Source organism: Trichosurus vulpecula, chromosome 1 (assembly GCF_011100635.1).
Source record: "Trichosurus vulpecula isolate mTriVul1 chromosome 1, mTriVul1.pri, whole genome shotgun sequence".
NCBI lineage: Eukaryota > Metazoa > Chordata > Mammalia > Diprotodontia > Phalangeridae > Trichosurus > Trichosurus vulpecula.
This window is the reverse complement of record NC_050573.1, coordinates 255,741,848-255,757,543: the sequence shown is the minus strand read 5'-3', so window position 1 is coordinate 255,757,543 and position 15,696 is coordinate 255,741,848. Positions and strand designations below refer to the sequence as shown.

General features: G+C 38.0%; 1 protein-coding gene across 1 annotated transcript in view; it reads left to right on the top strand.

The window, feature by feature from the left end:
* The window catches only part of KLHL14 (kelch like family member 14), a 137,485-nt gene extending 122,248 nt beyond the window's left edge, over positions 1 to 15,237 (top strand). The window contains 4 exon segments of the mRNA XM_036743885.1: positions 6,258 to 6,448; positions 6,528 to 6,686; positions 10,807 to 10,964; positions 13,449 to 15,237. Of these exon segments, the coding sequence (XP_036599780.1) occupies positions 6,258 to 6,448; positions 6,528 to 6,686; positions 10,807 to 10,964; positions 13,449 to 13,589 (649 nt within the window). The 3' untranslated portion in view covers positions 13,590 to 15,237.
* The last annotated feature ends 459 nt before the right edge of the window (positions 15,238 to 15,696 follow it).

Below are 15,696 nucleotides of genomic sequence, written 5' to 3'. Positions count from 1 at the left end.
GAGAAATACCAATGTGCTCTACACATCTTGATTGTTTTTTTCAGTTGCGGCCCCATTTGGGATTTTGTTGGCAAAGATACTGGAGTGGTTTGCCATTTCCTCAACTCCAGGCTCTACATATAGTATGTATTTAACCAACGAATACTGTAAGCTTGCTATTCTTAGCTACGTATTAATGTTTTGGTTTCATAAAAAAAATTAACGTGAGAAGGAAAAGCTGTAGCAAGCACTGGTTAAAATATTTCTCCAAGGAAACTTTGTAAAAAAAGAAATACCAACTTTCAGGGAGAAAGAGTAAATAAATGCTTTTTGAGGGCAAGAACTCTTTTCATTTTTTTGTCTTTACATCCCCAGCACCTAGCATGGTAGTTGGCAAATGTTGGCACGTAAGAAATACGTCTGAATTTATTCGAATACTGCATACTAGTTGGGAAAACTAAGTATCCTGTTCTACAACCCACTGATCAACACAATTCTTCAGACTGTTTCGCTTGGTATCATATTTACATAGTTTTATCCTAATAAAAAAAATCTCTTCCTTTCTTTCCTTACTTTTGTCTTTTGTCTTGACCCATGTTCTTCCTTCTGGCTTTTTCACAGCAAAGATTTCTTTTAAAAGCAAAATAAATATATTCAACAATTATTTCATGAACGCTTAATAAGTGTTATAGGAGATACATAGGTAAATGAGAAAACCCCTTCCCTCAAGAACCTTCCAATCTTGCAGAGTAGAAAAAATGTATGAGAATGTGTTGTGTATCATTTAAGAAACACAGTCCTCTAGGGTACTGAAGAGGAAAAGATCCTTTTTAGTATCAGAGTACTGACTTTTTCATATATTCTCATATCATCTTCGAACAGAGAAAGCACTAAGCTCTGTGTAGTTCTTATTTTAGTTAGCATGTGAACTGCTAACATTAGGAAAAGAAATCTAAGAAAGATAGCAAAATGGCTGCCTCCCATCAGATGGAAAATTAGGTCCAAAATATGGAACTAGGCTTCCCTCTATGTAAAATGCATGAATAAGAAATGTCATGTTGTAGTTAACAGGAATTATTTTTTGAATTATTGTCATTATTATTAATCAATGAATGAATCAGTCAGCAAGTATTTTTTTAAGCACCTACTATGTGCCAGGTCTTTTGCAGGAAGCTGGGAATACAAAGATCAAAGTAAAATGGTTCCTGCCCTGAAGAACTTTGCATTCTGCCAAGAGAGATAGAATACAGCCAAGTACCAATGAAGCCGTAATTTTTTTTAAGACAGTAAAGCCCCCTCTCCCCCCCCCCCCACACAGCAATTCCAGAATGACAGGAAAAGACCCGATAAATGATTACTATATATAGAAAATAATGACCCAATAGTTGGTACATAGGATTTAAAGCTGAAAACGACCTAAGAGGTTAGCCAGACCGACCCACTCAAGGTCACACAGGTAGTTGGCAGCAGGTCCAGATCTCAAATCAACATTCCCTGACTTTGCCACTTCCCTCCAGGAGAAATTACCCCTTAAAATTTTCATGTCAGCAATGAATAAGAAATTCATAGTTTCGAATCAGAATATAATTGCCCTTCTTGTTTTAACTATGTAAGGTGATAATCTGGAAGCAGTGTAAAAAAATTCAGTTAGTCTGAATGTTCCCTAAAAAACATCTGGGTGTGTACCCATATAATGCATCTGGATGACTCGATTTTTTTTTACTTTTCATGCAGATGTGAAATGGCATAGATACCACTTACTAGAACTCTAAACCTTAAAGTGTTACATGGTAAAAGGGTCATTAATGGAAGGAGGGAAGATTTGATTTTTTCTCTTTAGGTCAATACTCCTGTCCTTGCTACTAGTCCTCGCTCAAGTGTGTTGTTGTTGTTTTTTTTCTTGCAAGCTAGACTCGTTCCTTTATTCCTTAGACTTTATTCCTTAAGAAAATAAAGATGGGTTTCTATGGAAAGTGAAAATGTGTAATGATGAGTAGGGCTTTTATTTTGCTTGGTGTCCTTCTGAAGCTGAGATTGTTTACAAATGCCTAAGCAGTGTGACCATTCATTAGAGTCCATGGATGTATAAATCCACCTTTATGTGGAAGTGTTAAAGAAGTCATAATAATTCCTCAAATTTGACCTGCAAAGACTTTGCTCCCCTGAGAAATGGAGTTTTCTTTGGTAGAAAATTGTCCTTGGAAACCATCTCCATCTCCAAAAAGGCGGAGAAGTTGATGCTGCTGCTTCTACTCTGTAGGGCAGTCTGATGATACACTGATGATATACATCATGCTCAATAAGAAATAAAACAATATGGAGTCCTTTAAAGGTGTGTCATGCCCTCAGACAAATATTAAGGGGTAATCAATTTGCTTAAAGCCACAGTACAGAAATAGGCAGGAGGTCAGAGTTTGTCACACAAAAGTCATGTTGGAAGACTTGTCTGGAAGAGATGTCGTACAATGCAGAACTAAAAGTCTACTTGAACTTGAAATTTAGCCCAACTCCCTCACATTACAGAGGAGGAAACAGAGGCAGCTAGGTAGCACAGTGAATAGAGTACGAAGCCTGGAGTCAGGAAGACTCATCTTTCTGAGTTCAAATCCAGCCTCAGACACTTGCTAGCTGCGTGACCCTGGGCAAATCACTTAATTCTGTTTGCCTCAGTTTCCTCATCTGTGAAATGAGCTGGAGAAGGAAATAGCAAACCACTCCCCCATCTTTGCCCAAAAAAACCCAAATAGGGTCATGAAGAGTCCAACATGTCTGAAAACGACTGAACAGCAACAAAATCTCATGTTAGAAGATGTTAAGCTCTTTCCCATATAGTACAGCAGTGACTTACTTTGAGGAAATGTTGCCTTCACATGTCCCACTGAGCTAGCCAGCAGCTGGAAGCTAGCTTAGTTTTTGCTCCTTCTAAGAGGAGGGGAAGCATGATATGTTGGAAAGCATCCAAATCTTAGACTCAGGACACTAGAATTCGAGTTTTGTCTCTGATCCTGGCTAAGTCACTTCCATCCTTTGAACCTTAGTTTCCTCATCTGTAACATGTGAATAGCAATACTTGGGATTGCAAAACTAGCTTATCCAATCATAGCACTTAGTAAAGAAAGCACTTAGCAAACCTTTGAAGTGCTAAAGATGTGTGTTTATTTATTTTAAACTAAATCCAGAGATTAAAGGACTGGACTTGAGTGAAGAACTTTAGAAGGAGACCAGAAAAACCAGAACTGAATATTCTTTTCACTGATACATAACAGAATTACGAAATTATATAATCTCAGAATGGGAAGGGACCTCAGTAGCCACCTGGCCAAGCCATGATTGACCAAAAATCCCTTCCTCGAACATACTTGTCATCCAGCCTTTGCTTGAGGGTCTCTCTGGAGGGGAAACTTTTGACCTCCTGAAGCATCCATTCCATTTGTACATAGGATCATAGCCCAAAAGCTGAAAGGGACTCTTTTTGGATAGCTTTAAATGGCAGTGAATCAGTATACATTTATTAAGCACCTACTGTATGCCAGGCACTGTACTAAATGCCCAGGATACAAAGAAAGGTAATAGATGGTCCATACTCTCTAGGAGCTCACTGTCTAAGGGAGGAGACAACATGTAGACAACTATGTTCAGACAAGCTACATTCAGGATAAATTAGGGGGAAAAATCAGCAGAAAAAGGCCCTAGAATTAAGAGATTTAAGGAAAGGCTTCCTGTAGAAGGTGAGATTTTAGCTGGGACTTGAAGGAAACCAGGAGGCAGAAGTGAGGAGGGAGAGAATTCCAGGAATGGAGGAGAGCCTATGAAAGTGCCTGCAGTCTCCTTACATTAGGCCTAAATCTGTATATTCTGCCCATTGTTCCTCATTCTGCTCCTTGAGGACAAGAACAGGTCAATACCTCCTCCATGGGACAGTCTTTCAAATATTTGAAGACAGTTTGAAAATATGCTCTCTCCCCATGTCTTCTCCCAATTCTTTCAATCTATCCTTATGTGACACGATCTGGAGGATCTTCAGCATCCTGGTTGCCCTCCTCTGGACATTCTACAGTTTATCAGTAACTTTACCATGATTCAATACTCCAATTGACACCTGACTAGGAGGGAATACAATGGGAATATTATGTTCCTAGGCCAGAACACTAGGCCTTTATTGGAATAGACTATTGTAACATTGGCCTTTTGTGTGTGTTTGTCCTTCGTTCTTAAAGAGGACCATGACATTGGGAAATGATGACATGACTTGCAGTTGACTTTGATTTGAGTGAGGGAGGGCTGTGCAAGGTCACCAGCCTCACTTTCTCCTCCAGAGCCATCTGGGTTCAGTGGCCTGATATTCACCAGGATGACTGGAGATGGCCCAGGATGCAATGGGAGACCCTGGCCCTTTCAGACTAAGGTCTTTTCAGGTTCTCCCTTTTAAAAACTATTGTATCATAGTGTCTGTTGACTTGCATTGACTTTGTTTTTATAATTCCAAGTTGAGGCTGCTTCTCCCTTAACATAAGGTCAACCATGCCCCTGCCAGACAGATAAAGTGTAAAACAGTCATGGATTCAGCAAGTCATCTTTTCTTGTATCCTGTGTTCCATCTTACTCATTCTTAAATCCAGAGGCTATGTATCCTGCTCCCAAGAGGGACAGGCTATGTGTTAGAAATCAGGGCTGGGGCAAGGGATCCATCTTATATGTTAGAAACATCCCATTTACATCTTAGAAACATAAGGTTCCTATTCAAGCTGGTCCTGTTCTCTGTTTCCCATGAATTTATTGTTCCTGGGACAGAAGATAGTTCAGCTGGCTGATGCTTCTGCCACCTGTGTGCTTGTTGTTCATCAGTAGTGAACATACAGTTTTAAATTAAGTTGGTGTACTCAAGGTTGGACAGCCTCAATAAGTCCAAAGGTTACACACACACACACACACACACACACACACACACACACACACATACACACAGTTTTATTTCAAGAACAAATGTCATCCTTAGGCAAAAAGGATGTCCCCAAAAGCAATAGTCTATGAAGGGTGGAAATAACTCTCTGGATAATGTTGAATCAAAAGCCCTACCATGAAAGACAAAAAAGAATTTGGTGAACAGCAGATTATTTAGGTTGGCTTGATGTCATCCAGAGAATTAATCAGCCCTTTTTTTCACCTGGCCTTTGAAAACATAAGGCAGTAAGTCTAGTTAACAGCATGTCTTGAAAAGAGACCCTGATGTTAGTCCTGAGTCACTTGTGAAAATTGGCCCTTAGATGAAATGCCTTTGGAGCAAAGGGGCAGGATCTAAAGCATTAGGTTCACTTAAGAGAATTACTTAAGGGAAGTTGTTCTATTTGCAATACTGCACAGAGGGAAAAAAAATAAGAAAATGATAATTGAAGAAAAATTTTGATGATGTGGTTCTCCTAGTAAATTGGGAACAATGACCCTTGAAGGACCATAAAGAAAGTGAATGTCAAGATAATTTATTATTGTTATATTATCTGCCTCATTTTTCACTTTGTCTTCCTGAGCTCTGAAATTCATGCAAGGTACCAAATGCCCCAAACATTAATGAACACCTTTTTCTCCTTCCAGAGCATAAAAATAGCTGAAACCAACAGCATGGAGATTTCCCTTTAGGTGAACAGAGATAGAAATTGGATTTGTGATTTCATTGGTAAAGAGAACTCTTGGGTGAGGAAACCCCCTCTACCAAGGCAGGTCAGGACCTTTCTCTGCAACTTAGTCAGCCAGTGCTAAAAAGAGAGGGGCATGTAAGGAGAGGGGAAAACACTACCTTATCCTCAGAATGTTCATATTCAAATGAAGGAGATGCATGTAAACAATTATATACATAAAGGATATATATGGAGTTCATGAAAGGTAGTTTCTGAGGGAGGGTCCTGGATAGGTGGGTAGTAGGAGCAATGAACCTGGAAAGGCATAGAGCACTGAGAAGTTAAGTAACTTATTCACGGTCATACAGCCAGGATGTGTAAGAGGACAGACTTGGATCCAGGACTTACTAGCTTTAAGACTATCACACCATTCTGCTTCCCTTTAGATGGTTACAATTAAAATCAGAATTTTAAATTACATTTAGAATATACCTACAAAAGTCATGTTTTTTAATATATGTATATATGTATAGTCTCCAAAAGTTTGGGACCCTCTCTGAGCGGGGCTTCCCTCATCTGACTTAGCTGATTGGTTCACTTAATTTTTCAAATAAGATTTCTCCATTGCACTAATAACTTTATAACGGGTTGTCACTTTTACCACAGGAGAGCTAGTTTCTATGCATGTCGCCTGGATAAACACTTATATGTTATTGGTGGGAGGAATGAAACCGGATACTTGTCCAGCGTGGAATGCTATAACTTGGAAACCAATGAGTGGCGTTACGTTTCATCTTTACCCCAACCTCTGGCAGCTCATGCAGGAGCTGTGCACAATGGGAAAATATACATTTCAGGCAAGTCTCCGATTCATTTTCTGTTAGTAACAATGGCTGCCAGCCACACTTCTCATTTTCACATCTGTTTATTTCACAGGGGGTGTTCACAATGGAGAGTACGTCCCATGGCTGTACTGCTATGACCCTGTTATGGATGTCTGGGCCCGAAAACAAGATATGAACACAAAACGAGCAATCCACACTTTGGCTGTAATGAATGATCGGCTATATGCAATTGGAGGAAATCATTTGAAAGGTCATATTTTTAATCACAATAATATTTGAGGTCATGCTTCTTGCTAAGGGGATGCTTATTAGCTAATCATAGTCAACCAAGTAAAAAACATGTTGACCAAATAAAATCTGCTTTGTGCATATTAGCAGTACCCTTGAGCAGGCCTTTATTGGGTCTTTTATGCAGACAAGATTATTTTAAATTTAGGATAATACTGCACACATTAAAGAAATGAATAATGAAGTCCAAAGATAATAAAATGGGAGCCTTCATAACTCAAGAGGAAGAACAATTTCTTATAACCCTGAATTCAGTGAAATAAATTACTCCTTAGCTCCAAACTACTAGTGATGCTTTCTTCTATAAATTGTTTTCTAGGAAATGTAGTCAAGAGGAACTTTAGTCAGAGCCTCACAGAGAAGCTAACTTCTGGTTTGGATTTTTAAAAATAAATCTATTACAGCCTGGGTATTAAAAATTAGAATCTTTTTCTAAACATTGAGTATGTTATACTCTCTGTGATTCTCAAACTTATTTTAGAGACTACTAAATGTTTACTTTTGTTCATGGTATAAATTTATTGCTTGGGGAACTAAGAGGCTTAGTGACCTACCCAGAGTCACACAACCAGTATGTGTTAGAGAACGCACTTGAACCCACAGCTTGCTAACTCCAAGGCCAACTCTTCCTCTGTCCAATAAGCCTCTCTGTATGAATGTATATATGTGATATATACACACACATATATGTATATGTATGTCTAATATATATATATATGTAAATATATTATATGTATAGTATATAATTGTATCAATTATGTAATATACAATTACATATTTACATAACATAAATTCTATATATCTCATATATGATATATATATAGTTGTGTAATATTGTTATATAATATGTTAATGATATAATTTTATGTTTATTACATAATATAACATATATTAGATGTACATATATATAATTTATAATTGCTACTGCTATTATCAAATATTTCTGTCCAGCTCACTTGGTATAAAAAGGAAGTGGCCAAAAATATCCTGGTTCCACATATTTAAGAATGAGCATTAAGTTTACAAAACTCTCTTGAGTTCTTTTGCTCAATCGTGTTGGGAAAGCAAGCATATTTCTATTCATTTGTCATACTTGTTGTAAATGCCAAATACTAAATAGCCTTAGCTTGCATTAAACAGTTAATTCTCTGCCCTCAAAAATTTCAGTCTGCTAGGTGACAATGAAGCCACCTGTGGTCGTGGATAGAGAGCCAACCTCAGAGTTGAGAAGACCTGAGTTCAAATCCTATCTCTGACATAATGTACAGGTTATCTTTGCTGAGTCCTTTAACCTTTTAGTATGTCCAGTATCTTTAACATCTTACTATCTCTTAATATCTCCAAGAAACTCTAAGACTATCAGTTGTAGAATAATTGCTAATACCCACTAGTATCTTCCTTGTGAGGAATTCCCTATACCAATGAAATTGTATGCCCAAATCTTAAATAAATAAATAATGATAGTGGCCATCCATCATTCACTCGAAGCTATTGACCAACCAACTGGACAAACAGAAGCTCCTAACAGAGTCTAGGAGCCAGGTTGTAGGAAATGTCACAATTTCAATAGGAGCCCCCTTTTCCATGAGACTCCCAGAAGTGTTAGTAACAATCCTAACATTTGACAACCATCAGAAAATGGGCCCTAGAACCCACCAGCTGTCACCAGTCTCTGTGGGCCTCCTCCATCACCTAGAGTCCCATGTTATGGTACTCAGTTATGAACTTATGGAACAACATTGCCTTTGAAATTCAACTTCAGTCATCTGAACAAAGTGTTTGGAAAATATTGAATTTTAGTCTGGTTATGGAAGCTAGCACTGAGGAATGGAGGGAAAGGGGAGATAGTGAGAATGAATTTATTTTTACTGCTGATCCTCTTCAGTAAATAAGAGCAGAATGCTCATTTGTGAAGCTAAAATTCTTATTCTAGTGTCTTTGGTACCTTTATCTCATCCAACTTCATTGTGTAGGTGCTAAAATTTATTAGAAAGACTTTTGACAGATTCTGACAGTGTTATGATGACCTTTCTATGGCTTTCTTGAAATGCTTTCCCAATCTGTAAATTCATTTCAATCAATTAGTAAACATGTATTAAGTGTCTACTATATGCCAGTCATCTTCCATGTCAATGCAATTCTGACAGCAGTTCATAACTCTAGAGGCCTACTTACTCCTTCCTAGACATGGTCTTCTACCATGGCCACATCCCCAATTTCATTGGTGTAGGATCACAATTCCTCCATGCCTTAGTAGGCAATTTCACAAGTTTCTACAGCTGAAAAAATTCATAACTTGGTGGGCAACTCTATGGTTATGAGCCATGCTGAACTAACTTAAGCTGAATTTTGGAAAACAGATTATTGCCCAAACCATACACAAAGCCTGGTAGGATATTCCTAAGTTTTTACTCCATTAGCAGCATCTCCAAGAACTCAGCATCACCTCTACAACAGGAGGTCTCATAAAAGTAGAATTTGAATGGATCTTCTAATCTATCGCAATCCAAAATCACATTCCTAGCATGATAACTAGAAAATTATCTTTGGTTGACCATGTGTATTTGTTTTTCTCTTAGTATCAAAACTATGGGATGACTCAACTGCAGGATTCCTATTTTCCTTCTAATGACTTAGGTATTTGTGGTTGTTCATATAAAGAGTTTTGGGATTCACACGTACAATTCTTCACTTTCAAGTTATATTGACCACTGGGCCTATTCCTACAAAGGATGGGCTTATTCTCCAGTTTTCCATTCATTCTAGTGGCTTCTTGTATTATCCTTCATAATCTTTCTTGACTACAAGTCACATCTATGCCAGATAAGTGTAAAATTGGGGCAGCATTCTTTTCAAAAAAGATTTCTGGCTTTCTGGCTTTTCCTTTGCCAGATAAAAGTAGTCAGAGAACATGAAGAAATCATTTTCAAAAGAAGTGCTAGCTATCAATAACCATATGGAAAAATTATCAAAATCTCCAGTGATGAGAAAAGTAGAAATGAAAACAACTCTCAAGTTTAGCACCTCCCACTCATCAAAAAGGTGAAAGTAATAAAAGATGGACATTGCCAATTTTGGAAGAGTTGTCAGAAAACAGGAACAGTCTTAACTGTTTATTGGAGAAATTAATTAGTACAGTTGCTCTGGGAAAGAAATTGTAATTAAACGAGAAAATTCACTAGAACGTTTAGCTCTTTTAATCCATCGTTCCCCCTTCTTAGCACATAATCCAAACAAATCAAAGAAGTAAAGATTCCATTTCTACTAAAATATTCATAGAATCCCTTTCTATAGTTAAAAAATCAGAAATGGATCCCCATCAAGCAAACTGTAGTATATGAATGTAAAAAAAGTTATTGTTCCATAAGAAACAATTGACACGAGGAAGTTAAAGAAACAAGAACAGTTGTATGAACTGATGCAGAGTACACAGAACCAAGACAACAATATGCACAAGGGCCAAGAATGCTCCTTTAGCTCCTGCTATGAGGAGGCTGAATCTGATGGATCCCTTGAACTAAAGCGTTCTGTGCTGCTGCAGGCTAAGTGCGATACCAATACGGGAGAGCCCTCAGGAGAGGAGGGGCTGCTAGGTTGCCAAAAGTGGAGCAAACCAGCCCAGATCAGGAACAGAGTTGATCAAGGCTCTTGTACCCATCTGTAGTAAGATCAAGCCTGTGAGTGGCCTCTGCACTTTCAGCCTAAGCAAGATAGGAAGACTCAGGCTTGCAAAGATAAAACAAACTATACCAATTTGTATACAAAGACTCCAATTATGTAAACAAAACAAAATGGAAAAAGCATTAAAAGGTAAGCAAATTCAGATTAATTTTAGTTACCCATCTTGATTACAAAGAACCATGATATAGTACATTTCTCTTGCTCAGTATAAAGGTGAGAGCCTCTGTATGCTAGCATAGAAGATCATTTCATCATTTGGTTTTGCTTAATTGTTTTGCTTTATTACAAGAGGGGATAATATCAGAAAATGACTATGGTATAAAAAACCAGAAGAGCATTAATAAATGTTTTATTTGAAAGAGAGGCCAGACTTTAAAATTGGTTCCCATTATGTCACTCAGGTTTCTCTCACCTTGATGTCATGCTTGTGGAATGCTATGATCCCAAGGGTGACCAGTGGAATATTCTGCAGACTCCTATTTTGGAAGGCCGAAGTGGCCCTGGTTGTGCCGTTCTTGATGACAGCATTTATCTTGTAGGAGGCTACAGCTGGAGTATGGTAGGCGTCTACTTCTTGCCATCGATCTCACCGACTTCCCTTACAACCAGAAATAGTGATTATTTTCTGCTTGCTGCCCCAGATGTTGGCATTCTAGCTTGAAGCCTCTCTTGTGCCTTTATTTATTTATTTTAGGTTGCTTTACTTACATGTATAGGTTTATTTTGCAAGGTTGCCATTAGTTGTTTCTTAGGCTGTATCAGTTTCTATATTCATGTCTTTTTTGTATGATAAAGAATATGATCTGAGAGGGAACATTTTTGTTTGGTGTGTACACCATTTTTTAATTACATTAGCTATGCCAAGGCAAATGTGCCAAGCTTACACACAACTGGATATTTTTACAAGCCCAACTCTGGAGGTATATATAGTCAACTGTTTACAACAGGGTAGAGACAAACTGGACAAAACTTGGGAATGTGTTTTCATCAAATAACTGCCCACTCCACATCTCTATTCCATCAATAAGCAAGAAGTTTCTATGTTGAAGGAAAATTTTGTAGTCTGACTCCTAAGGTTGGTAAGGCAAATGAAACTGGTAATATTGTTTACTAGCTTAGATGGCTCCTTTAGGCTATATGAATAGACATAGAGGAAGATTGGGAGATTTATTTGTTTTTTCTCTCCATTTTCAGCACTTCTATAGGAATTTTACACTGATAGAGTCTGTAAAGGTTATAAAACACACAAAAATGTAAATAGCCAAGAGCCTGGTGGAGAAGGGGAACTTCCCTTCCACCTGTTTTCTCCCTCTTCTCCCATCTAGCCAAAACACTTCTGTGTGGTTAAGGCCCTGAGGCAGTTGTAGGATATGGGAGTAAAATCAAGTGGAAAATGGAGGCAAGTATTCAGATAATTCAAGATCCAAAACAACTTTCAATTTAATCATTTGAATGTTTAAAGAGAAAAGGCATTTTTTTGGCTTAGACTATCTGGATAAATTATCTCAATACCTGAGCAGTTTATTTAAACAAGCTTTTCTTAAACACCAGGGGTAATGCAAAGGACTGTGATAGGTCCTGAGGCCCCTGGAGTCTTCCTACACTTTGGTCCCCTCTCTGTTCTCTGTGACCCAGCCATATTGGCCTACTTTCTGGTCCCCTTGCCACCCTCCATTTCCTGCTCCCAAGTGTTTTCACTGGCTTTGCCTACAGTCCTGGAAGGTACTTTCTCCTCACCTCCACCTTTAGCAACTCTACATTCCTTCAGGACTCATTTCAAGTGTTACTTTCCATATGAAGATTTTCCCCATCTGCTAGGGAATTCCTTCCATAAACTGCCTTGCATGTGTGTATGGGGTAGGAAGAACAGAGAATATATATGTATATGTGTGTATATTGATAGACAGATAGATACACATACACATAGTAGCTATGTATAGTATAGTTATATATGGTATGTATGAATATAGAGCACATCTATGTATTGTGTACACACATGGACATGCATGTATCTATGTGTGTATACATTGTATTCTATATACATATACACATACTGTGCATCATATAGATTTGTGTGAGTATATGAGCATATGTTGGGCATATATACATGTGTGTTCATATACACTTGTATATATATGCACCATACACGTATGTACATTGTGAATCACAGTATTCATATGTGCATATTTGCTCATATACATGCATATCTCTGTATGTATATATGCATAGGTACTTGTGTATGCATATGTTTCATGCATGCATATGTGCTCTGTATATGCTAATACACCAAAGTGTGCATATATAAATATATATGCATATGCATGTGTGTATATACATGCGTATGTCACACAATACACACAGATATACATTGTATGTGTGTATATGCACATTTGTATGTGTACCTATACATATGCACACTTATATACTGTCTCCATCATTAGAATAAAAGGTCGTTAATGGCAGGGACTATTTTACTTTTCCTTGGCATGGGCAACACTTAGCCCAGTGCTTGTCACATAGTAAGAACTTAATAAATACTTGACTTGACTAATAGGTTAAGAAAGATTTTTTCAAAGTTTTGCTGACACAATGCTTGCCCCCTTGGTGCTTGAAGTCTAGTAGGGGGATATGACACATAGATAACCATAACAAAATAATCTATTGGTACATAAAAGAAATGCAAAGCTCTCTGTAAGGACAGAGCAGCAGAATAGATAAATCAAGTGAACAGTCATGTATTGTACCCATACTGTAGAGAGAGAAGTATAAATTGTTGGTTTTTTCCCCTAAGGGACAATCAGATCGATTTTCCACTTCTCAGTTCATACAGGACTAACTTTAGTGTCAGTCACCAAAATAGATTTTGATATCTTTGGGGGAAGTTCCTCTTTAAATAAAAATGGCCTAAAAGTCCCTTCCTTCCATAAAAGTGTTTTGGGATGAAAGAGAGGAATAAATTCTCTAGAATTCACAGAAATAAATAACCCTGGATTTGTGCCTCTCTCCAGCCATGCTTCAGTAAAATATTCTTATTGTTTTCCAGGGAGCCTACAAGTCATCGACCATTTGCTATTGCCCGGAGAAAGGAACCTGGACAGAGTTAGAAGGAGACGTAGCTGAACCGCTTGCAGGCCCTGCTTGTGCCACAGTCATCCTACCAGCCTGTGTACCTTACAACAAATAACACACAGGACACGTTGAATCGAACAAGTACCCCATTCTGGGAAGTGATGACAGGTGACACAAATATTTTAGTAGGGAAAATTATGTTCTACAGACACAACTTCCAAAACCCACCTTTGGATTTAGATTGATGCTTTAAAGGCAAACTACAAAAAAAAATTCCCCATTCTTGGACACATACCAGTCTTGTGAAGCAAGTAGCTAAAGACCACACCATACCTCCCATGTTGACAGACTGCCATCTCAGGCTGGTTTTCACTAACTTGGCCCAACTTCACGGAAACTCCTCGCATTGATCTTAATTTTCAAAAGGAGAAAGATAGATGTCTGAAGACTGCCCCAGAGAGATCTAAGAGCAGTATTGTGCATTGTAGTCTACCTGCATGTGATCCCTGTTGACGTTTTGGAGATGTTGTGTTCTCTGAATGCTTCAAAAATTCACCCAGAATCACAGGAATGACGTCTTGGTCTGGTAATCCGTCTGGTGATTACTCAGGCTTCTTGGGCCAAATAACTTTAGAAAAAGCACCCAAAGCTAACTCCTCTTCATCCACCCCCTGTCTTCCCAGCATCACAAAGGAACCAAGCAAAGAGAAGGAGCTGGCAAGGGAAGGTAGGGACTCTATTAGAGACCCAGTGGTTATTGCCCTTCGTTGTCAAACGTTGTCAAACTAGGCAGAGTCCCTAATTTTGAGGCCCTCATCCAGAATTATCTGTCCAAAAGATTTGAATTGAGCATAGGCTGATGCTGCCTCAGTCAAATCCCTGAGAATTGTACTCTCCCATTTTTCAGGACAACATAAGTAGTGAACACACCTGTTATTTGCTTCAAAAGCTGGGGCCAGCAAATTTGGTTATCATGATTCATATAAGGCCTGACTCAAATTTTGACCCATGGGAAAATCAGCTGAGATTGCCCTCTGCAACCCAGAGACCAGGAGCTAGAATACTTACTGTAAAGTACAATCTTACTTGTTTCTCTGTCGCTGAGAAACATGAAATGTAAATGATGTAAAAGAATCACAGCAACTTCGATTTATTTTATTTCAGCCCTCAACAAGGCATTGGGCCTCTCCCCTCCCTCAGCTGGCTGTGGGACAGCACATGATTTACCATCATTATTTGCCAAACTGGGCACATCTTTATTGCTCTCGTTGGTAATGCTTACACACAGAGACAAAAAATTAAATTGTTCTCTTGGCAGTCGCAGCAGCAGCAGGAATTGTCGAGGGGAGGGAGTGAGAGTTTACATTTGTCAAATCAGAAGGGGCAAAATTGGCAAGAAGAGAAATTTTATTTTCAAGCTTTTAGGAGTCTAATAAAACACCAGTAAAAAGTCAAGCAAAGATATAAAAAGATAATGAAATGGTTGGATCTTTTGATAAATGGATCCTTTAAAAGCAGTGTGAGGCCACAAGTGGGAATGCCTTGGTGAGACTCCCTTATTGAGGAACATGGAAAGATGGAGTGAAGGTGCTCAAATCTGAAGCTGTTCCTACAGTAAAGTGCAATCGTAATTGTTTTTGTATTTATTTGTATGTTCAGATCCAAAGGATCCCTTGTAAAAAGATATCCAGTGCAATCAACTTTCATTTTTTTCCCTTGAAAGTATATATAGAGAGAGAAAGAAAGAAAGAGTAACTAGTTACAGTAATCCATACAAGAACCTCAGCTGATACTTTGATGAGAAGAAAGTTGGCATTGGGGTCTTTTGTGGTGAGCTGTCACCTTTTCCCTATGAAATGTACAATTTAGGCTTTTAAAAGGATTCTTGTTGTCCTTTGACTGGTTCTTTGTGTTATTTTTCTTTTCAACCAAGATAAATTTTAGCATTTATGAGAACTGTATGTAAAACTTTCTGTCTTTCAGGAAGGCATGACCAAGGAAAAAGTGATATAACTGAGTAAGTCACATAGAATGTAAATTTTGTACAGTATTAGAATGTGTAAATGACGCTTGCTTGTAAGGGGAAAACTTTAAATAAAAGTTTATGTACTAATTCAACTGTCTGCCATATTGCTACTTATAAAGCACATGTATAAATATCTACATTAAATTCTTTGGAAGTTTTTTTATCATGTAAATGTGTAATTTTTTAAAAAAAATTC